Here is a 24,359-nt window from a genome sequence, read left to right on the forward strand (position 1 = left end):
CTACCTCAGCCTTGCCACAGGGGTTGTGTTGGTTTCCTATTATCTCTTGCTGACCAGACTGTAATCTCCTGGAAAATCAGGCACTGGGTTATTGCTGCTGTCCCTCCAGAGCTCAGCCCAGGGTCTGACATAGAAGAAGCACTTTATTTACAGAATAAGGGAATCTCAGGAAGTATATTCTGTCTATTTCCTTTTATTTAAAGGGGAAAGGAAAACATCTCTTTATTATCCACTGTATAGTTAAAATGAATTGTCATAAATTGTTTAAATTTCTCTTTCCCTCATTCCCTGCTCTAGCTGCCCCCCAGTGAATCTACCTGACCTTCATTCAGGGCTTCTTGACTTCCCCTGCTGCTCACTCTCAGAATTACTTCTTCTGTTTCACCAAGGTGTGTCTTCTGCTACCTTTCCCTTTCTCTGGCAAGCGTTTACAGATTTCCTGTATCTTAATCATTGATATTATTATTATTATTATTTTTTATTAACACGGATATTCAAGATTTGACAGAATTATTTTCTTAGCTGCTGAGTAAAGTGCAATGCTAAGCCTGCTCCCTAAATACTCATTACTCGATATTTAACATTAGTGAAGAGCTGCTGAATTCCATTCAACAACTTTGCCTCATCCAAAGCAGAAACTAATCCCTAAACACAAATGAAAAGCCCTTTGGAATGCCTGGTTGACATATTTATCAATATAATTAATGAGGTCACTCCTGATCTTCCACATCAAAAAAAAAAAAAAAAAAAAAAAAGTGCTATCCTATTGACAATGCAGTGAAAGCCAGGGAACAATGAAATGCCTCTGAGGCTCGGGAGAGAAATCATCCATACCTGATATGGTTGGCGATTAGTGATTCCTGAAGGAGCTCCAATTCAGCATTGAAGCAATTTGTTCTCCCAGTTTTCATTTAAAACAGGGATGATCAACTCTGAAATATCCTGGCATCTGGAATCCATTAACCCCGTGGGCTTGGTTATGTAATTTAGTACAGACGCTGACTTGCCCCAAATCACACAAAGTTAAAACTCGAACCAAGGTTATCTGACCCTTAATCAAGTCTTCCAAAGTTTCTCAATAATGCCTGCTGTTCCCAACTGAATAAACACCAGATTTAACAAGGGCAGATATCTACACTGCTAATTCCCTCATATCCTTCAAGGCTTTACTCAATGTCAGCTACGCAGGAGGGCCTAATCTGACTGCCCTACTTAAAATTGTCACACACCCCAAAGCCTATGCTAGCACGCCACATCTCTTTCACCTGCTCTTTCGCTTTTTTTCTATAACACATATTACCTTCTCACATATTACGTCATTTATGTACATGTTACAATGAAAATTGAGTTTGCCACTTCCCTCTAGAACACAAGCACCGCAAGGGGAGAAATCTTTGTTTTGTTCACTGATGTGTCCCCAGCACTTACAACAGTGGCAGACACATAGTTGGTGTTCCAAACTGAATTGCGTCCCCTCAAAATTTCTATGTTGAAATCCTAACCCCCATTGTATAGGTTGGTGCAAAAGTAATTGCGGTTTTTGCCATTATTTTTAACCTTTTAAACAGCAATTAGTTTTGCACCAACTTAATAACTGTTTGGAAACGGTGTTTAAGGAGATGATTCAGGTTAAATGAGCTCTTCAGGGTGGGGCCCTAATCTGATAGGACTGGTGTCCTAATAAGAAGAGGAAGAGACCCCAGGGGTATGTGCACAGAGGAAAAGCCATGTGAGGACACAACAAGAACCGTAGCCAGCTGTAAGCCAGGAAAAGAGGCCTCACTAGAAACCAGCCCTGCTGGTACCTGGGTCTTGGTCTTCCAGGCTCCAAACCGTGAGAAAATAAATTTCTGTTGTTTCAACCACACAGTGTGTGGTATTCTGTTATGGCAGCCCAAGCAGAGTAATACAGTTGGTATTCAATAAAGAGTTGTGAACCTATGAAAAGTTCATGTTCACTGTTCAAATCCATCTTGTTCTCATAACATTTTTTTGCCCCCTATCATCTCTCAGCTTCATGGTTAAAAATACCGATTTTTGAAGTATCAACATACCTAGGAAGTGCTGGCTATAAAATTCACTTACCTACTTCAGAGGTAGAATTATCATGTCACTAGGACTAGTAATAGGGATCGTGTCTTCTCTATTCTCACTTTTAGTTTAGAAATGAAGGGGCAGACATAGTTTTCACCTCAAAAGCTGAATTTTATTATACAGTTTATCGCAGATCAATTTTATAAGCATGAATTCAATAATTTAAAATGGTACAACTACCTTATCTTTCATATATATCATGGGTTAAATATATTCCTTTTGGTGAAACTGGGAACTTAACTACCTAAAAAAAAAATCATTTAAAAAAGATTTTCTATAGAATCAACCAAGGTTTTATAGGTTTAGTAAACCCCCTGTGTATGTTTATTACAGCCTGAACAATTATTTCTCTTTTACATACCATGCACAATCTCTGCCAGAGTGGCAGGGAGGAACAGAGAACTGGAGAGAGGGAAAAAGGGAGGGAGGAAAAAGGGAGAAAGAAAATTGACACTGCTAAAGCCAGGCCTCATTCAGCTTCAAAACACTCTTTAAAGCACTTCTAAAAATTTATACTCCCACATACAATATATAATGATTCCCATTTCCCTTAAACTCTCATAAAACTTCTTAGGTTTTGACCAATTTAACGGATGTAAATGGAATCTTATTGTGGTTTTACCTTGCATTTACCCTAATAACATGTAATGTTGAGCATCTTTTCAAATGTTTCTTTTATATTCTGGTTCCTACTTCTTTTAAGTTAACTCTTTAAACACTTTGTGTATTTTTCTTTCAGTAGCTTGTCATTTATTAATTAATTTGTAGTTATTTATATAATTTGGACATTAGTCATGTCATGTGTGTGTAGACGGAAAATATTTTCCCCAAATATATGGATTAATTTCATACTATGTTGTACTAATCTTGTGTCAAGAACTGTGAAGGGTATGAGACTTTTACATATTTACAAGGTAGCAAGTTTAACCAGCCAAGATAACACAGACACTGGTAGAAGACCGGAGACTCCTGGCTCAAACACAAAAGACAGCTTACCACTCAGAGTAGTGGTGGTAGCCAGTGTGTGAGAATTTTTGCACCAGTTCCCCAAGCCTCCATCCCACAAACGAATACAAAGATGACCAGATAACACCTGGTACATGCAGTGAGTTGTACTGCAGAAGAAAAACCATGAGATTAGAAATCCGAATCACTTATCATGGGCAGGATGCATAGGGAGACATTATATCTTCTGATGCTATTCACGATGCAAACATCCCTGGAAAGGTAGTCCAGCACAACGGGCTGTCAGTGGCTCACTCCACATAACATTTGGAAACATGAGACCTACAGAAAAATATCTCCCAACAACATCACCCCTCATTTCTATGTCATTTTCACTATTCACTTTTTTTTTTCTGTGAGCACACCAATCCCTAACCCACTTCTATTATTGTAACCAACAAAAGCTGAGACAAAATCCATCAATCTTGTCTCACACAGTATTTAATTATCAAAAGACACAAGCGGCAGGGGAAGGTCAATTGTCAGCATTGATCCCAACCATGCCCCCACAGGGGCCTGGACCCAATGAGCTGAACAAATCTCATAAATCATCAGGGCCTATCTTAAAAAGCTGAGTGGATTTCTCTCTAAGTTTTAGCAATGACCTCTCCACTTGAAGTTTTCATCTAGATACAGCAGCATGTATTAGTGATGGCACAGACCTCACCTTGGCCCACAAGAAGTAATTCTAGGATAAGTCTATCATCCATAACAATCTTGGCCAGTGAATTGAGGCTGTTCTGAAAACCTACTAGGGCCAAAGTGGTGTGATTAGACATTCCCTCCCCAGGTGCCAAGGTTGTTGTTCTTGCTCCATCACTAGAAAACTGTTATTATTCTAGCAGCTATAACTTCATTATTGTTCCCCGTGTTTCCAATTTACACCTAGAACTTCCTTTGGGAAGGGTCAGTTGCAGGAGGGACAATTGCATTTTAATAAAACTTCAAGGAAGTCATTATGTCCCCCACACAGGCTGTGTACTCAGGGAGTCATTTTCCTTATGATCTAGAACTATGAATGCCCAGAGATAACCTGATTGGATAAACCAGAATTGTTTGAAATCCTATGCCTACTTTTGGTCAGGCTGCTACCCACAGAGTAAACCAACCATTACACTCTGAGGTTGACAATGTTAAGAGAAAGAAAGTGTCAGCATGTCCAGGAATGGTCTGGATAGAATCCCAAATCTTCAAAGTATATCTATATAACTAAAGGAAAACTCCTGTTTCTCTCTACAATTACACAATGCAACACTTCACTTCTGATACCAAATGTGTGGAAGTCTTTTCCTCAAAGTAAACAATTCCGATACTAACTACCCAAAGTTACCACAGACACCACAGGCTAAGGCCTCAGACTCACAAGACTGCCTCCCACTTCAGATGCCAACTACAAGTCCCAGATCATCACCTAGACTTCTGATAATATACTAGAATGGCTCGCAGAACTCAGAAAAGTGTTGTACTTACGATTACTGGTTTACTATAGAGGATACAACTCAGGAAGAATTAAATGGAAGACCTGCATAGGGCAAGGGATGTGGGAAAGGGGGCAGAGTTTTTCTGCCTTCTCCAAGTGTGTCACTTTGATGTGTTCACCACGCTGGTTGCAACCCAACCCTCTTTAGTTAGAGTTCTTACAGAGGCTTCATTACATAGATACGACCAATTAACTCATTGGTCATTGGTGAGCAAGTCAGTCTCCAGCTCTTCTCTCCTCCCTGGAAATCAGGGATGAGGCTGAGGAGTCCAACCCTATAATCACAAGGTTGGTTCCTCTGGCAACCAGCCCCCTTTCACTAAAAGTACCTCATTAGCATAAACTTAGGTATGGTTGAAAGGGGCTTATAATGAATAACAAAAGACTCTCCTCTCACTTCCATCACTCCGAAAATGGCAAGGTTTTTAGAAGCTCTGTGCGAGGAGCTTCTCAAACAATCAATCAATAAATATTATTATTATTATTATTATTTTATTATTAATGTGTCACAATAACTCTCCCCCTTCATCATGATCATTATCCAGGATAAACAACTGCATTCAGTGACCAAACTGCCTTACTAAGCCATGTATATCAGAAGGAGGTAAAGGAGACACAGTCAGAAATCTTACTGAGTTGATCATTTATCACCAATACCAGAAGCCTTTGGATGGTGGGGAGCATGAAAGATCCATCAAACACTTTATCAGTCTAGTCTGGAGTGGCTTTTGCAATAAAAAGTGTACATGGTCAGACTGCAAGTAGCCTGGAAAGCCAAAGACATGACACAGATGAATGTAAAGAACCACATGCTGTGTCCGGAGACTGCTGACTTCACAGGAACAACAGCACTGTAACTTGAAAACGTGTCAACAGTTGTGAGGACTCTTCGTAGCCCCATGAGGGCATCAGAGTCTGATTCGGCCCAGCTGCCAATGCTGTGCAGGAGCAAGGCCCCAGGAACTGTGACATCCTTCACCAAGAACAAAGCAAGGCAACTTCTGACTAGAGTCACATAGCTGGCAAGCAGTGGTAGCGTTAGCATCAGACACACAGACTACTTTCTACATACCCGGTTCATGATGGTTTGTGGTGATGGATCCAGGTAACAATGACATAATCTGCAGGCTTGATCAGCAGCTGGAAGCCAGTCGGTCTCATCAGGGACTAAGCCCTTCTTGTGGACACCTACAAGAACGACACAAAAGTTCTCATCAGCAACCACCCTTTGTTTCCACAGATAACAGCCCCAAATAAACCTCATTTTCATAAGCAACCTGTACTTTTCCAAGTGTTAGACCAAAAAGATAGGTTTAATAGCCCAAGAGTGAGTAAAAAGATAAAAAGTTTATCAAGGGGAGTGAATACTGGCCAGAACTATGAGAACAGCCTTGATTTCTGCCCATGGAAGAAACATTGTCCATTCTTGCTTCTCCACAGCTGAGAAGTTGAACAGCTACCTGGTGGACACCATCTAGTTTCAGTGCGTCTGAACCATCAGTAAACCAGGTCAAGGCATTTAGGCAACTGACTGAAGTCTCCATGGATTTAGCAGTTTGTTTCAAGCAGCACAGTGGGGGTTAAAGTCTTTCCAAAAGAAACAGCTGCCATTTTTCATAGAAAGTCAAGGTGTTCCTGGGGCCAGGCCAGCTGTTTTCCTCAGTGGGCCATTTCCATCAGATAAGTGAGGCTTGTTGACTTCTTCCCACCTTGCTAGCCATTGAGTCCCAGTTGTCCCACCAAAATGGGACTACCAGGCACAAGAGTCACAAATCTCCATAGACCAGGTATTTAGTTTCTACAGGAGTTTAACAGCAAGCCAGAAAAGTTTTTCAAAAATACCTGGAAGTTGCATGAGAAAGACAACAACTTTAAATACTAAGCGACACTTCTGGGAGGCTGTCTCCTCTTGCCATAGGTTCTAATCAGCAAAGCTCGCATCCAGGGACTTGCAATGGGAAGTGATCTTTGGGATAATGGGGCCCTCCTCATATATGGCTACAGGAAGAAGCACTTCCCTCTACGTGGCTCTTTTCCTATCACGAGCATCCCCTTTGGTATTTATCAGTCTTCACAATAGAAACAAAACATAAATACTACTACCTGTTAGGTTGGTGCAAAAGTAATTGCGTTTTTTGCAGTTTTTTTTTAACCTCTTAAATTGCAATTACTTTCACAGCAACCTAATATATTCAACAATGGAAGTTATCATAATAGTGCAGCAAATCAGCCCAAAGGACCCCAATCTCCTGTTCCTTTAGCTTCCCTTCTCCCACTGCAAACCTTGCCCACACGCATCATATGAATTTGGGTCTCCCCCAAATATAACTAATAGGTCCACAGAAAATGGTGACTTGGCAGCTGCATCCAACAAATTCATAAGAACTGGAGTCCTTCTACTCCCCAGTGTCCCCCAGTATAGTCAGTATAGTCTAGAAGTTTTTAATTTCTAGAATTTTATTTGCTTTCTTTTCAATTCTGTTATTTTTTTCATAGTATTCTTTTAGATTGTTATTAATTGCCTCAAATTTATGGGGTTTTAATTCTGCTATTTGTAGAGTCCACCATCTATCCCTCTGGAAAACTGATTCTAAGTGCATATCACGAGATTTTTATTTTGAGAACTTTTAAAGTGGGGCTTGTTTTCTTCAATATATATATTCCCCCTGGAGAGTCAGAATTCCTCTAGATTTATTTTGCATTTGTTTCTTCCTGGTGTCCCAAGAGAATCACCAGTTCAGGATCAACTTTCATGATGATTTCCCTTCATGGAGGTCTCAGTTCATTTGGAAATTCAATCCCAAGGGAGTCACAGTGCTATTATTTTGAATTCTCAAGGAAAAAATTCAACTCAAAACCCAGGCAATGAGAGGTGATCTTTCTGCCCATCTTCGAATGCTGAATGGTATGCACTGTCGACCCAAAGTTGAACATCCATATACAGGGAGGGCTGACTTAAATTATACATGGACTTTACACTGCTCAAAAAGTCAGCTTGCCTACCTGCCCATGCTGTTCAAGGATCAATTGTATTTTTCTCCTAGCTCACACTGTTTCTGGGGTATAATCCTTTGAAGGTGCCAACCTATATAAGAGGTTTCAAACTTACTTCCCTGAGTTACACTAGCTCCATAAATGCTCTCTTGTCCTCATATAATGTCTCACATTGGGCATTGAAAACCCAAAACAAACAGTTCCAAACCAAACCCTACTTTCCCCAGTCACCTGCAAGGTCATCACCAAGGTCAGCTCATTTGCTTATCCTCTGATTTTCATTTATCTCCTGGTTTTTACACCCAGGGATTTCTCTTTCTTCAGAAATCAAGTATACTTTTGAAGGAATGTTGTATTTTATTGTCGTTTTGGACAGGGAGGGAATTTTAGCTTTAATATACTGATTTGCCAGAGGATGAAAATATTATCATTATTATCAGACAAAAATTAACAATTCAAATTTCCACTGAAAAGTGAATCATTAAATAAACTGTGAAAACATCTCTAAAGCGAAGCTGTTCAAAAGAATATTCACTTCCCACTGTGAAATGATAAAGCAGCTTGCACAAATGTTCCTATAATATCAAATTGTGCAAGTATACATGCAGTAAATATTGGTGTGAGTAGAATTAAGGGAAATTCTAAGTTACACTTTATACAGACCTACATCACTGAGTGTTTAAACAGCCAGTATTATTTTTTATGATGATAGAAAAAGGCAAATAAGTTAAAATCATATAAAACTGTTCCCCTGAGCGTATCCAGACTTGTAAAATATCAGTCATATTTTTACTTCTTGTGCCTTATCACACATAATTAGATAAAGGAAAGAGGAAAAAGGAAGAACCTGCCATTTTAATTTCAGTTTTAATGAAGTGGTCAGAAAAGCTGCAACATGGGTAATCTGCAGTTTCATTAGCAGCATAGAACAGCTCAATTTGAAAAGCAAGTACTCATTAGCTTAATGCAAGGCCAAGCTGTGATTCCCACAGAGTCCCTTTAAGGCAAGACTTTGGCAAACAACGACTCAGAGGCAGTCAGGCTGGGGAAAGTCACACTCCAAAGGTTGCTTCGGCAAAGTTATTTATATAACTCCAAGTGAGAATTTAAGACTCTAATTTGAGAACCTATTTGAAGGCTCTTCATTGAACTTGCAAAGTTTAGATATTTAAACATACTATTCAATATTTATCTTCCCAAGTGAAAGTATTATCTCCTTGATGTCCTGATAATATATTATTTCCTCTGCTATAGCACTTTTTGTGTTGCAGGGAAATTTTAAGTCCTGTGTTTCCGCCCCCTCCACTAAATAAAACTGCTTAAGGCGAGGCACTTTTCACTTGTTTATCTTTGAACAGCCAAGAATGAGTCCAAACAAATAATTGTTGAATTACAAGTGGTTCTCATCCTTTCGTTTATTTTATGCCAATTTTGTAAATGTTTACTATGTAGCAGGCACAGTTCTATAGGCCAGAAAAAGAGCCATGAATAAAGCAAGCCAAATGCCCTGCCATGATGGAGCTTACATTCTGCCTGAGTGAGACAAATAAAAATTAGTACGTGTGTCATGAGAGGGTAATAAATGCTGTGTGTGTGTGTGTGTGTGTGTGTGTGTGTGTCTGGATGGGGGGTAGAAGAAGCCTGGTGAGAAATAAGGAAGTGTTGGGGACCAGGTGTACTTTTAACGTGTGACAAAGTCAGGCTTCATGAAGAAGGCAGAGACAGGTGAGCCATTTGAATATCTGGAGAAAGGACATTCAAGGAAGAGTGAAGGGCAAAGAGAGACCCTGAGACGGGAGCAGGTCTGCTATTCCAGCATCAGTAAGAAGCCCACTGAAGGTGGAACAGTGAAATCCAAAGGAAGAAGAGCAGTAGGAGCTGACTGCAGAGCAGTGACCAAGAACATGTCATGTACTTTGTGAACCACTGCAATGACTTTGACATTTGCATGGAATAAAACACCTGGCATGTTTGCTTTATCCTGGGACGAACTACACAAAAGTCATTGCAGTTTATCCTGGAGTTTAGAGTGCGAAGGGGCATTTAGAGCAGAGGAGTGACAAATCTGATTTATATTATTATAGGATCACACTGTCAGATGTATTAAGGGGAGACTGTGGGGTGCGAGGACAGAAGGGACACTCATGTGAAGGTTATTACGTTCATACAGGAGAGTGATGGTGGTGGCCTGGACAAAGGTTGAAGCAATAAAAGTGGTAAGAAAGTTTCTGGATGTATTTGTAACTTAGAGACAATAGAATTTGCTGACAATTGGATATTGTAAAAGTTGTGAGAAATATAATATAATAGATAAACTTCTGAGGTGGAGCGGGGGAAGAAACAGGGAGATAATCTAGTATCAGGCATTTTTGATCTGCAGCAAATCAGTTGGGGTTTTTTGGAAAATAAAAAGACATTTTTGAGTGCCTAATATGTGCCAGATATATTTTAAGAATTTCACCTAAATTAAATATTGTTATACTTAGATCAAGCTTCTGAGGCAGGTGCTGTTATTATTTTCACTTTACAGATAGAGAAGCAGACACAAAGAGGTTAAGTAACTGACTTGCAACCTTACAGCTGGTACTCTGCACAGCCAGGATTCAAACCTAAACAATGTACCTCCAGAACCTGTACACTCTAATGGCATTAGATGATATCTGTTTCTGTTTCTTTCAATGCAATTATATAATTTCATTGAAATCTTTTATAAAAGCAGTTTACTATAGCCATGCACACACACACACACACACACACACACACACACACACACACACACACACGCTGAGTTGCAAAACAAAAATATACCAGCGCCATCTAGTGGCATTACTAATCTCAGTCTACAGTGGAATACATACAGAGGTGCTCAGTATTAGCATAGAAAGTAAATGAAAATTGTTCTCATAAATGTTTGAGAGGGACGGTGATCAGAGAAATGTAACTAAAGATTAAATAAAAGATGTCTGCAATGCCCAGGTAATCTTCAGCTTAAACGTTTCCTTTATCTTCTAAATATCAGTAAATTAGGGGTTTTCTCTTTCCACATTCATTTATTTAGTATTCTTTCACTTGTTCATACATTTATATATTATATATACTTGATGCTCTGCACACTTTGTATACTCAGCATTGTGCTAGAACCAAAAGATGAATTTAAGAAAATTTATGAGAAAGTCCACGTCCTGATAGACTTTTGAGGGAACTAAACACAAATAATATGGTCATTAAAATCTAGTGTAATAAATGTGAAGATAGAACTATGCTGGCAAAGAAATAATCAACTTCACTTAGAATTAAAGGAAGGCTCATAAAAATGATAATTCTAATATTTCTACCTTTCCAACAACTTCCAGGTATCATTATTGATCTATTTGCATTTAAAGTTTCAAAGCACTACCACTAAATTTAAATGTCCATAAATGCTACATTCACCACCTATATGCTATGTTATGTTCATCACATTGCTGATATATGACTAGTAGCTTTCTTCAGACTACAGAACATTTAAAAAAAGGCTAGAAGCCAAAATGCTTGATTTAAAATCCAGGCCCCATTACTTACTTGTTGAATTATATGGAACTTGCTACTTAAGCTCTAGTTGCCAGTATTCTCATCTATATAGTGGGATGGTTACAGTTCCTAATTCATAGTGTTGTTGTAATGAATTTTTACAGTTACTCTAATACTCTGAATCCTGTCTGACAATTAACAATAAGTATTAGTGTTTATTATTATCACCACAATCTTCTGCCTCACCTGCTTGAATTTCCATTATTAGGACTTTTCCACTCTGAACTAGGACGGACACAGGAATATCTGACATCCAAAGTTTCTTTGAAAACATTTAGATTTCAAATCAATTCAACATTTATTTAGAGCTAGCTTATCCCTTTAATAAGCACATTCTGTTCTATCCAGACCAGTGCCTTCTCTGTTTTTAAATATTGTCTCTCATTGATATCTCCTATGCTTTGCCTAACTAAATCCCACCTCATCTTTCAAAAATTAGCCCATATCTACACTTTCCATGAACCCTCATTTTATTGATATTATCTCTCTTTTATGAATTTATATAATTCTGTGAGCCTCGATGCCCTTCCCAAAAGAGCCTCATTTTGGCCTTTAATAATATACTAGATTATAGCTTTGCTTCAGTGTGTATATACTGTTTTTTTCCACTTCAGTGATGTTCAGTTGGAGTAAAACAACAAGAATCCCATCTCCAAACAGGATATATTAAACTCACCTGAATAACTTTACAAACTCGTCCTCCCACTTAGAATTCCCACCTGGCCCCCATCCCCATCCCTATTAAAGAATCATTATTTTAATGGCACCAGTATTAATATGGGGTGTATAGTTTTCCTAATATGGGGTGTATAATTTTACTAGTATGGGGAGGAAATACTAAAAATGACTAAATTAGAAGACATCTGATTCCTTTTAAATAGCTTTTTTTTTAAAATGTTACACAGGAGTGTCCATTAAGAAAAGAAACAGGTGTTGTATCCTAGACTTTTAAAACAACGAAGTAACTAACTGAAAAAATTTTAAGGAAATAATCCTAAGGGCACAAGTCTTTTCCTATATAAGAGATACCGCATTTTGAAATTTCAAAAGTGGCAGACATTAAAGTTAAAATAGCTAATATTAATGTCCGTATCTCTTGGTGAAGCATATTGAGAAAATCATCATTTCAAGAAGTCCATGATTATTTGCTGAATTAACGGAACATAGGCTTAGAGTTCCTGTGTCCCCAAAAGCTGCCCTGGTTCCTGAATGTCCACAGGAGCGAAGATCCACAATCTCACACAATTCTGCACCGGAAGGCTAATTTAATATCCATCTTCTCGCCACATGGATCTTTCAGAGGGACTTATTCACACCACAAACGCAAACACACAGGCACAGATGCAGGATGACCCCTGACCCCGCACTTTTGCCGACCAACTCACCTTCTTGGATGGCGTACACGTCAAAATTTTCCAAAGAAACATAACCAAACTGAATACGTACACGTACCTGGATACATTTGCTTGATAGGTGGCGTGAGCCAGACTCCTCCGACGAATCTAGAACAACGGGCCGCCTCTCTGAGGCACCCAGGTGTTTCTCAAGACAGGAATCCCAGGCAGGTGCTGTAGAACCTCCGAGATCCCGTGAGATCCGGGAGAGAAAGGTGCGGCAGCTGCCCTGCAGGCCGGGCCTGATTCGCTGATCTCTGAGCTACTCCTGATTGATGTTCAGTGCATCCCAACCCATCATCCTCTGCCTGCCCCTTCACCAAAAAATTGCATACATACGTACATACATACATACATACATACATACATACATACATACATACATACTCACCATTTCTCCATTTCTTCTTTTCATATATCTATCATAGATACAAATATACACAGGGAGAGATTTTAAGGAATTAGCTCAAGTGATTGTAGAGACCAGAGTGTGGTAGGCTGGCAGACTTGAAATTCAGGAATGAGTTGCCATTCAGTTCCAAAGATGGTCTGCTGGCAGAAGTCTTTCTCCTTCCATGGAGGTCACTGTATTTCTATTAAGGCTTTCAGCTAACTGAATGAGGCCTGCTCATATTATGGAAAATAATACGCTCAGAGTCTACTGATTTAAATGTTAATCGCATCTAAAATATATCTTAACAGAAACACCTAGAATAATGTTTGACCAAATAGCTGGATACTATGCCGAGTCACGTTGACCCATAAAATGAACCATCACAAATGGTTTCTCTGTCTCCTATCACAATGCTACTTGTCCTTCCTTGTCTAAACATGTCCCACTCTCCCAATCCTATAAATTCTTAACTGAATTGTGTTAACCCTCTTTTACTACTGCTTTAGGATTTTATAATGTGAAAAACGATATTGAAAGCCTTAGAAACCATATTAACTGACTATTTTATGTATGTTATATCTGGGTTTATGCAATGTGAATCTCCTTGAAAACAGAGACTCTGTGTTGTATTTCTCCTGCACTTGCCACCATGTCTGGGAAACAGTAGTAAATAAATACCTGTTGAGTAACTGCAACCTTTCATTCAAAAAATGTTCATTAAACTCCTGAGAATATAAGCTTTCCAAGATCACATGTTCATATCTGTTTTATTTATTGCTATAGCCCCAGTACCTAGAAGAGGGTCTGGCTCATAATAGTATCTTAACAACTATTTGGTAAAGGAATTAGAAAAAGTCAATGGTAAATAATGAGGTGATTAAGAGGAGATTTTTTTTTTTTTTTTTTTTTTTTAATTAGTTTCAGGTGCACAAGACAAAGCAAAACTTAGACATTTATCATTTATATCCCTCACACTGTGTGAACCCCCCTCCCCCCATCCACTATCCCTCTGTACGTTCCCAAAACCTCTCACCTTCCCCTTATCCCCACCCCCCCGCCCCTCTAGCAACCCTCTGTTTTTCCTCCATGTTTCCAAAACTGTTTCTGATTAGTTCATTCACTTATTCTTTTCTTTAGATTCCGCATATAAGTGAGATCATATGGTATTTGTCTTTCTCTTTCTGACTTATTTCACTTAACATAATGTTTTCTAGGTCCATCCATGTTGTTGCAAATGGTAAGATTTCTTTCTTCTTTATGGCTGCGTAATACTCCATTGTATAAATGTACCACAGTTTCTTAATCCAGTCATCTACTGATGGGCATTTCGGTTGTTTCCAGGTCTTGGCTATTGTATATAGTGCTGCAATAAACATAGGAGTGCATAAAGATTTTTGAATTGGTGTTTTGGATTTCTCCGGATAGATACCTAGGAGTGGGATTGCTGGATCATAAGGTAGTTCCATTTTCAGATTTTTGAGATATCTCCAAACTGTTTTCCATAGTGGCTGCACCAATCTGCATTCCCACCAACAGTGCACCAGCGTTCCAAGAGGAGATTTTATGCTTCTTATATATACTCCCAACACCTGACACAACTCTGGACATTATTGTTCATTAAATGAATTGCATTGACCCTAGTAAAAATTCAATAGATTCTCTGTATTACCAGTCGGTTACCACTATGTGGATGAGTGTTTTTATTTGCTGCAAAGGAAAATTACAGTATAGGAAAGGTGCTGTCAGATTACACTAAATAAAATAAAAATTATAACTAATTTGTTTTTATTCTATTAAAGCACATTATGCCTCACTGGGATCTTTCACTTGAATTCTATTATTGAACCACCTCGGATCTAAAATATTGCATATTTTAGAGTAAAACTAAATGTGCTCTATACATTTCAGCAAGAAATGATAAATTTTAAACATTTTTCATATATCTTTGTAACTTTACAAAAGATAAATTTAATATATATGTTTTTAAATATTCCCTCTATACTCATAACATAAGAGTCAAAATAAAATTATCCATTTCATACTTTTATATCTGTCTTCCAAGGGCAAAAACTCAGCATGCTTGTTTTTCTCTAAGAGTGTTTAACTTTCAATATTTTAAATAAATATATTAATGTGGCTACTAAAATTACTTAAATCATTTACACAAGCTTTTTGGCAATAGTATAACTAGGACCCCCTTGCTAAGAGAGACTGCTACAATAATTGAATAAAATGAAATAAAATGCATATTTTATTTAAGGATTAATGTTTCATTAATTTTACACAAAACTAAGTTCTAACTAAAATGCTTTTTGGTTTTAACTTTTACTTACTTTCATAATGAGGTCAAAAGAGGGTTGGAGTTGAGATTAAGGAAATAATTTTGTTCTATGTTTATGTGACTAAAATGTCCATATAGATGACATCTCATGGAGAGATGTGATTACATCAGTCATTTTCAAACCCTCAAGTCCATCATCTCGTGTGATACATGTATATATGTGTAAATCAAAACCAGACTTGTCATTTTGTGAAATGATGTGGAAAAGGAAATTTTACTAGAAGACTTTTTGCAATTATCCCATTTCTCTTGTGAAATTGGTAACTGATATAATAAAAGTATTTATTTTTTTCCCTTCATAGGACCTGATTGGTGACCTGAAGGAGAAGCTTTCAGATCACTTCAAAGATGTTATGGTTGGTCTCATGTACCCACCACCATCTTATGATGCTCACGAACTCTGGCATGCTATGAAGGTAGTGGTCTGATGCAAAAATATACCTGTGACAGGTACAGACTGATATTTCAGTAGAGATGGAACTGTCCCGTGATGTTGCTACATGGAGTCAGGGAAGGGGAGGGAATATCTGAACAAAGATAAAACAATGGAAATGCTGTGGTCAGGGGAAGTGGCCCTGTTAGTAAGAGGGGGGTCTCTTAAACTTACAGGCTGGGATTAGCCTGTTCTTTGGTTGTGCAAACTCAGACTCATTAGCCCAGTTGAGCTACCAAAAGGAAAAAGCAAATAAGCTTCAGGGGCTAATCAGATTTGTCTCTCCCCAGTAAGTAGTCATACAGTAAGGGGAAATGTTTTGTCATGTGAGCCTCTTTAAATTATTTGTAAAAATTGAGCTTATTAAGTAAAAATAAGATACTGAGTCAGAGGCAAAATATAGATGACATCTTTATTTGGATATTTTTGTTATATTCAGTCCTTTACAACAATTATTGCTCAAATGAATCAAAATTTTACTTCTGAAGGATTAGAATCGTTCTTTCTCATGGGAAGTCATTTCCATGAAATAAATTGACTACAGATTTGTCAGCGATTTTGTTGGCCAGGGATGGTGGACAAAAGGCTTTTTACATCTTTCCAAATCTTGATATAAAACACCTTTTGAGCTGTTTAAATCAATTCCAATACGATGAGTAATAATGACCAGATTACCACAATCTGTGAACAATGTTTGACAGGAAAGAGGAAAAGGGAAAAAAATTAAGGGAACCTGGATTTTAGTCAACATACATTTGCAGATCAGAATAGCCATTGTATAAAATTTACACGAGTTTCACCTAATCGCTTATATTTCAAGTTGCCTACATCAGTTCCTACCTCTTGCAAAATTATGTTACTAAAAACTATAAGAAGAAAGACATGTTACTGTTTAGATAAAACTGTGATATTTTATCAATATCTGATAGAATGGTAAGGATTTCTGAAACTTTCCTGAAAAAGAAGTGTTGTCTTTAAAACCACTGTTAGAGAAGAATATATGTGCATGGTTGTAAGGGACCATAGAAAATATGCAGTCTGAATGTTTAGGAAAATGGTACAAAATTCCACACCTAGGGAGGCAGGGAGAGGTCCGTCAAACATCCTTGAGAAGTTGGGAGACTCATGTTGAAATTTCAGCTTGTCAAAGAACTGATATCCTAGCAGCAAAAAAAGAAAAAAACAGACTTAAGCGCATTGTTTAAACATCTTTTCCCCACATATTTAGAAATGTGTATGCTCTTTTATTCTGAATGAAAGAACAGAGTTTCAGGTAACATTATCTTCTCAGCATCCAAAAGCTGGTAAATAACAGAGCCAGAACTGAACTGGGCCTATCTTGATCCCAAACACACTTCCTTTCCCTTCTGCCACTTCTCAGAATTCCAGGAATGCTGTATCCCTTTAGACAACATAAGGTGCACTATTATTCCCAACACAAATGCCTTTATTTTTCTCTCTTTCTCTGTCTTTCCAGGGGGTGGGCACTGAAGAGAATTGTCTCATTGATATATTAGCTTCAAGAACAAATGGAGAAATTTTCCAGATGCAAGAAGCCTACTGTTTTCGTAAGGAAATATACCTATGTACCTATATTTTACACACATATAAACTTTCTACTTTTCAAATAACACACAAAATACTCCAGTTTATGTATTTTAAAGAATGTTTATGACACTGTTATATTACAAATAGCACTCACTCAAGACCAATCAATGCACTAAGCAAAATGTATGATTAAAAATTAAATAATTACCTAGACAATCAATAAAACACATTTTCCAGGAAAATAATTACAAGTGTCTGTCAGGTGAATGTTTACATTAAGATAGGCAAGTGCCCAGCACAATGGTTCAGGGACCATTTTATCTCTTACCCAGAAGAGACCAGGTACGTGGACAAAATAAAGCAAAGTGTAATAATCATTCAACAGATTCTACAAATATGGGAATGATTTCAGTTCACGTAAATTTCATAATCACTGTACTCTACCTCAAAATCAGATTTTTACATTTTAAAAATAGAAAGGTTAATTATTTTCATTTTTAAAAAAGTGTCATGCCTTAAGTTCCATTCCATTACGTATTATGTGACATTGAATGTCAAGAAAATGTTCCAGACAGTCAGCTATATTGCACTTGAACAAAAGTAAGACTTTCTCGAGGGGAATGAAGTAAGAAGCTTCACTTAAAATATTAAAATGAGACAAAACACTTGGGGAAAGCTCTGGACTGAGCAAGAGTCTGTGGAAATAGAATGCCTAGTTCTGAATTTTGAGAATTAGAGAATGTAATACGACTTCTAATGTTTTTCAACTTTGGAGTAAAGATAATATTTCTTAAGAAAACAGACCCGTGCCTGTGTTATTGTTAGGTGTCAGATTTCTTTGGTGAACTGTTGATTGGCTTCATTTGACTAGAAGGTAGTAAAAGGCAAAGGAATGTCGCAGATTTATTGTATTTCCTGTACTTGCCACTTGCAACTGTAGAAGTAGCATTACCTTATTCAAAACACATTGATATGTGGTTCTATAATAAATCATACCTGTAACATGGATGTTTTCTTCTCCAGAGTACAGCAGTAACCTTCAAGAGGACATTTATTCAGTGACCTCAGGACACTTCCGAGATACTCTCATGAACTTGGCTCAGGTAGGACACTCCAAAATTCACACCATTTTGCATTATTAAAAAATAGACACGTTTCATTTTTTTTAAAAAAAATGACATAAAACTCCAGGTTACTCCATTTTAACAGTAAATTCGGTATAACATTTATCGAGTATCAGCTACATTCAAGGCATTATAATAGACATATGAGTTGGATATAAAGTCAAACAAATATGAATAATACACCATCTCTGTTATTTTGCTAACTTCCTCCTTTGAAGTGGATTCACATGTCCAATCAAACACAGTAGTTGTGGTTCCCTTTAGTGTGTGTTCAATGTGATTAAAAACTCTACACATATTTTGTATGATTTAATTAAAGAATGGATAAATATATCAGCCAGATTGGAACACATACTAATAATTATATTTACTGCCAGGAAATACAGATTTTAATGTGTGTGTGTGTGTGTGTGTGTGTGTGTGTGTGTGTGTCTCCAAGTTATTGTCATTTTTATAAGCAGAAGTAAAGAAATACAAAATAAAACATTGCTAAGAAAGCCAAGTATTAATTCCCCCAGATTGAGGAGAGTGGTAATTTGTACTGATTGGAGTCCTTCAAATTGTTGAATTAAAAAAAGTAGCATAGTACTAAGCAAACCTATTGAACTTTCCTTTAAATTAAAATTTCAAATTTTAAAAGCAAAATCAAGAATTTGCTTTACTGTGTTTGATTTTGATTTGGTTTGATTTGGATTTGCATAGTTTGGTTGCATAGTTCATAAACTGCCCATATCACCAATCTCAATTAATTAAATTCTATTCTAAGGGTTCTAATCTCTAGGATTATAACATCAGTTTATTATTCCAACTATTATATTACTACCACTTACATGAATATCGGAAAAAAAAAAAATCTGAGAGTAGTTTGTTTTTTTTATAGTCCAACTTGAAATTCTGCGTAAATTGTAGAAATCAGTTTATTTTAATTTGTAAGAGAAGTTGAAGTCATTATAGGAAAAATGTTTCAAAAAATTATTAATATTTAAAATTAATCTCACTTAACATGCTAATGGAACATTTTCTAACTTTTAAATGTTATGAGATTAATTTCAACTAAAACACTTTCTCTATTTATAAGGGTCATTATTTTTAAATTTTCATATAATGATGCTACACAATATAAATTAAAACAATTCTTTCCAGTTTAGAAATTCATCTTGATATATGTATTACTCCTAATAGAGAAGTTAAGCAAATAGTCTCATTGTAAATCCATGAGCTGCATTCTATTAACAAACAAGTCTTTATTTTCTTAATATCGAAATAAAAGTTTATTTAATTATTGAAGAAAATATGTTATCTAGTAGGGGAAAAATGTATTTTATTAGGACTACTTTGCCTTCCATTAGGACTGTATCACAGTCCAGCTTCTCCTTCTGCCAAATTCTGCTTTGCTTCTCTTTCCCATAAGTGTTGGTTTCAAGCACATTCCATATTTAACAAGATGCACGCTGATCTCATCTCAGAGTCAGCTTCTCAGGGAACCCAACTGGCTATGTCCCTTCCTTGGAGAGATGAGGAAACTGAAGCCCAGAGGTTAATTGACTTGCCCAGCATGACACATCTACTACTGAATGAGAGGGCGAATATAAAAATACAGCTAATTACACTATACCTCCAATTCAATTTAATTACTCCTACATCCAATTCCATTTGATTTCACTACACTTCTACTTCATTTGGTACAACGTCAATGACCAATACACAAATAACCTCTTGGAATCTCTGCACCTTTTTAAAGGTTGGACTATAAACCACCTAAAAGTAACTGATATCTAAGAATCAAGATCACAGTATATTTTTATAAAGCAAACATTCTTGTATTTCAGAAAATAAAACACACTTCTGAAAATTAAACATAAGAGAAAATAAATCAGAAGGGGAAATCAATGAACAATGTTTTCCCTTGATGCAATAGGGCAATCGATCTTATTCATAATTGGAGTTCCTTTTCCTGAAATTAAACAATAATGCTTTATTATTGACAGAGTCTGTAAGTGAGCCTGTGTATTTGTATATATAATACTACCTGTACATGCATACATATTTAAAAATAACATACAATTTATTGCATCACTGGGTTTCACCTAATTTATATTGCGACTTTACAGGGTAAAGTATAACTTCTTAAGTTCAATTTCTAGAGTTCGAACCTTAAGTGTATATGTGTGTGTTTACTCTGGAAATAGCTTGTCAGTGAAGTAAAATTTTCCTTTCACAGAATATGAAAAGTGAGGCTGAATAGAGACCTAGATTTTATTAGGAGCCAAGGAAAATTAATAAGGTTCCCTTAAAGATTATATACTTATTAAGTTTCACAGTACATTTCCCTTAAAATTTAAAACACACTTTACAGGTATAAAATACATAGAAATTTCATAGAAATTACTCATAATAGAAAACTGAAGTAAAAAACTTACAAAAAGATACATCTTTGTATAATCTCCTTTCATAATGATAATCTTTTTGAAAATCAAATGTCCCATGATAATTCATACTTCTTAGTAAAATGTATAATTTATCTTAAGTTTTTAAATATTTTGAAGATTTCCAATTGACTCCTGACTTCTACACTAATGGTTCAGTATGGAACTCCTGACTTAAGATTTGGATCAGTACATTTAGAAGATTGGAAAAAAGATATACGAGTAAAGTTGAATTAGGTAATTGAAAAAGTCTATCACTTCTCCTGACCTATCTGTGTTGTACACCATTTCAGAGAGAATCTATCTATATATTTTGGAATTACTTCCTAAAGGGTTGTGAAATTTAGAGCTGATGAGTTCTAACCAAACGACTCAGGGGTGCCGCAACATAACCAAATCTCTTCTCCCCTCTATTTTGGATTATGATTCTCTATCTATCATCTATCTATATAGTCTCTGTAACACAACAAGGTATATATTTATATATCTGCTTCTCTTGGCTCTGCCATAAGTCAGTTGCATGTCCTTAGATTTATCATTTAACCTTCTTGTGATTCAGATTAGAGAGATTCACTCCGTAAATTAAAGTATGTGAACCCATTCTTCTCTCAATGTCCACCCAGCACAAATATTCTAAAGTTCTTCAATTGTCATAATCACAGTCTCTACCTCCCTCAGCATGGTCACTTTCTGAATCAAAGGAAAGACTCTCCATGACTTTCATCTTTTTCACATCACGAAAATTAAGATACACCTCTTTTTGTGAATTAATAGAGACTGAGGGAATTAGAGCACTGAAGCCTTAAGGTATTCATGAAGTGGAAAGTGTTGAAAATTACTGTCATATTTTCTGGGAGAGAAAATCTTTCACTTAATCTATAAAGTATTTTCCTACCGTGCTATTTCTAATAAGGAAACAACTCAGCCAGAACACATTCTTCTTGAAAACGAATGCCAATCATTAAAACTGGCTTACAATATTTCCTGTGTGCTTTTATTAAACTAGATTTACAGAAGATCTAATTATCTGTCAAAGAATGAAAAATTAGTCACTTTGAGATTAATTAATCAATATGTGCAAATCACCCTGGAGATGATAAATGTTTTCACAAAAAGAAAAAATGGAACCCACCCAAGTGGACGCTTCCTCCTCGTCTTGGCTGTCAGGATTCTCCTTACGACAGTTTCTCAGCCTAGTCCAGTGAGGCCTTTGGGAATGTTATTGCCAACAGCTTTCAGTGATATCTGCAGTCTATTTACTGCTCCAAATATTTTCAGCTAGATTTTAATTTCCTTAATTTCTTCCTGTCACATTTTTATTTTGCCAATTCTGTACTCATTTATGCCATTTCTCTGGCATATACATCAAATTACACATGGCTTGCTGCTATTTTAGGCTGTTTATATGCCAACATCAGCTTCATTTTGCCTTGGTGGAAAAAGCTAAATCACAAACTTACTTATTCACATTATTTTAATTTACCAGTCTGCTTTAAGCGCTCTTAACTTCACAAAGAAATATATAGATGGGCACCATTTCAAGTTAAATGTCCAAAAATCTCTTTTTTTCAAAAAAAATTTCAGATACACAGAACTGCAGAAAAATGTTAAATAGTTCTCACAAACTTTGCAAGGGTACATGTTGACTTAGCTATATAGTTTAATTGGAAATCACTAAGCAAACACGAATGATTTAAAGCCACACGCATGGTTAAGATTAACAAGGGAAGGGGTGTAGATACAGACAACAATAAGACCAAAGAATGATTTTTTATGACTTTCCAGTATTAAGAGATTGAAAAGTAAAAGGGAACCAATACACAAGATTGAGAAGGACTAACCAATGAAGTAGAAAGAAAGAGAGAGTTCAGGATCCTGGAAGCCCAGTGATGAATATGTAGTAAGGAGGAGAGAGTGATCAATTGGTTCAAATCTTACCAATAGGTCAAATAAGAAGACTAAGCATTACCATGATAAGTTTGTGTTATTAAATAAATGGCATATATCCATAGAAGATATAGGATATTAATTGCTTTCAGTTATTTGTTGCTTTGAATTAAAACCATAAGATAGTGACCAGAGAAGACAGTCTGAAAATAATCAGTTCTTTAGGCTAGAGGTATAGTAACCGAATCTCAGGGACAGAAATAGCACTGAAATCGAACAATCATCCTTTTTAACAATCATATCTTAGGTAATTCACTTTATATATGTAAGCTCATTTATTTTTTTATCTTTAATGGGCAGAAAAATACAACCACTAAGGTCCCTGCACCTCAACACTTCTGTAATTTGAAAATAACCCCCATAATCCAACCACTCAATAAAATTATGTTCACTCTAAATGTTGTCTTTTACTTCTTTGTCATACTAGTATATGTAATATATATAAATATAAATATATAAATATAAACATAAACATTTTAAAAATGAGAATCCCATGCGTGCATTCTCAGTCACCTGATAGTTTAAGCAAATGAAATGAAAGCAGAAGAAGTATGTCTGATAGGCTTATATCAATTTTCCCTTAGCTGTACACCTTTAGATGATACACAACTTCTGAGTTATGGTTAAAATTATTAAATTTTTCAGGGCTACAAATTTACTCGCAAGGAAACATAGTTTATTTCTCTATTAATATATTGATCTTTCTCATATGCCTCTAGTTTTTGATTAGGAAGAAAAAAAACCTAATATTTAATCTAATATGGCAAATTTAATCCATATACTATGTAGAACAGTCAATGTGAGTGTACATGGTCAATCTCATTTATATGTTTATTGAGTTAAAAAGTCAACTGTCAGATTTCTGGCCCTGCCCTGTCTTTCTCTCTACGAGGGCACTTGGTGGAGAAGCGGGTATATGTGTAGTTTATGAGATGTCTTGGGAACAGAGGAGTGATGGTGTGCTCAGGTCATCAAGATATTTTCTGCATCCTTGCTCATCACGACCACTCTAGGCAACTCTGGACATGTAACATATGAGGTAGAGGTGTTCAGGATATGAGCATTTCTCAGCGTCAGCTGTCAAACTATATAGCTGGTGAATTTATGATCCTTTTTCTGTCTCCATTTGGTCAGAGCCAAGTAACCTTTCATGATGGTTTATCCTCACCTCTGCCCTCAGTGGAGCTGAAGAAACCCACAAAGGTCTAGCTGTGTCTCTTACACAATTCCAGCCAACGTGCTCTACCTTGTAGCCCTTGGCTACTGAAACAATTTGTCCCTGCCATCGTCATAAACAACTCCATCAGTCAAGCTCCCCAACTACGTTCTCAGCTACCATACCAGTTCCTCCATCAGAAGCATTGAGAAATTCAGGGCCTATTTATGCTACTTAGGGATTGAGATTACCTCAGGAGAGTTATATTCAGGACTTCCCTCTGCCCAGTCTTGCTCATTACTGAGTTCATTGCAATAGGGCTATTTCTAGTCTAAAAACATGACAGGATCAGAAACCACTTTATTCTCAGTGTTGTCTAAACAGAATTTGATATATAAAGCCTACCCTCCAGATCTTGGCCCAAAAGAAAAGTTAAATAAACTGATCACATGT

The 24,359-nt window shown here is 36.6% G+C and overlaps 1 protein-coding gene across 1 annotated transcript in view; it reads left to right on the forward strand.

The window, feature by feature from the left end:
* The window catches only part of ANXA10 (annexin A10), a 45,757-nt gene that overhangs the window by 13,280 nt on the left and 8,118 nt on the right, over positions 1-24,359 (forward strand). The window contains exons 4-6 of the mRNA XM_074338721.2: positions 15,575-15,688; positions 17,183-17,273; positions 18,277-18,356. Coding sequence (XP_074194822.2) covers positions 15,575-15,688; positions 17,183-17,273; positions 18,277-18,356 — 285 coding nt within the window. The remainder of the gene's footprint in view (positions 1-15,574; positions 15,689-17,182; positions 17,274-18,276; positions 18,357-24,359) is intronic.

This window comes from Rhinolophus sinicus, chromosome 15, assembly GCF_057876585.1.
Source record: "Rhinolophus sinicus isolate RSI-liver-muscle chromosome 15, RSI-T2T, whole genome shotgun sequence".
NCBI lineage: Eukaryota > Metazoa > Chordata > Mammalia > Chiroptera > Rhinolophidae > Rhinolophus > Rhinolophus sinicus.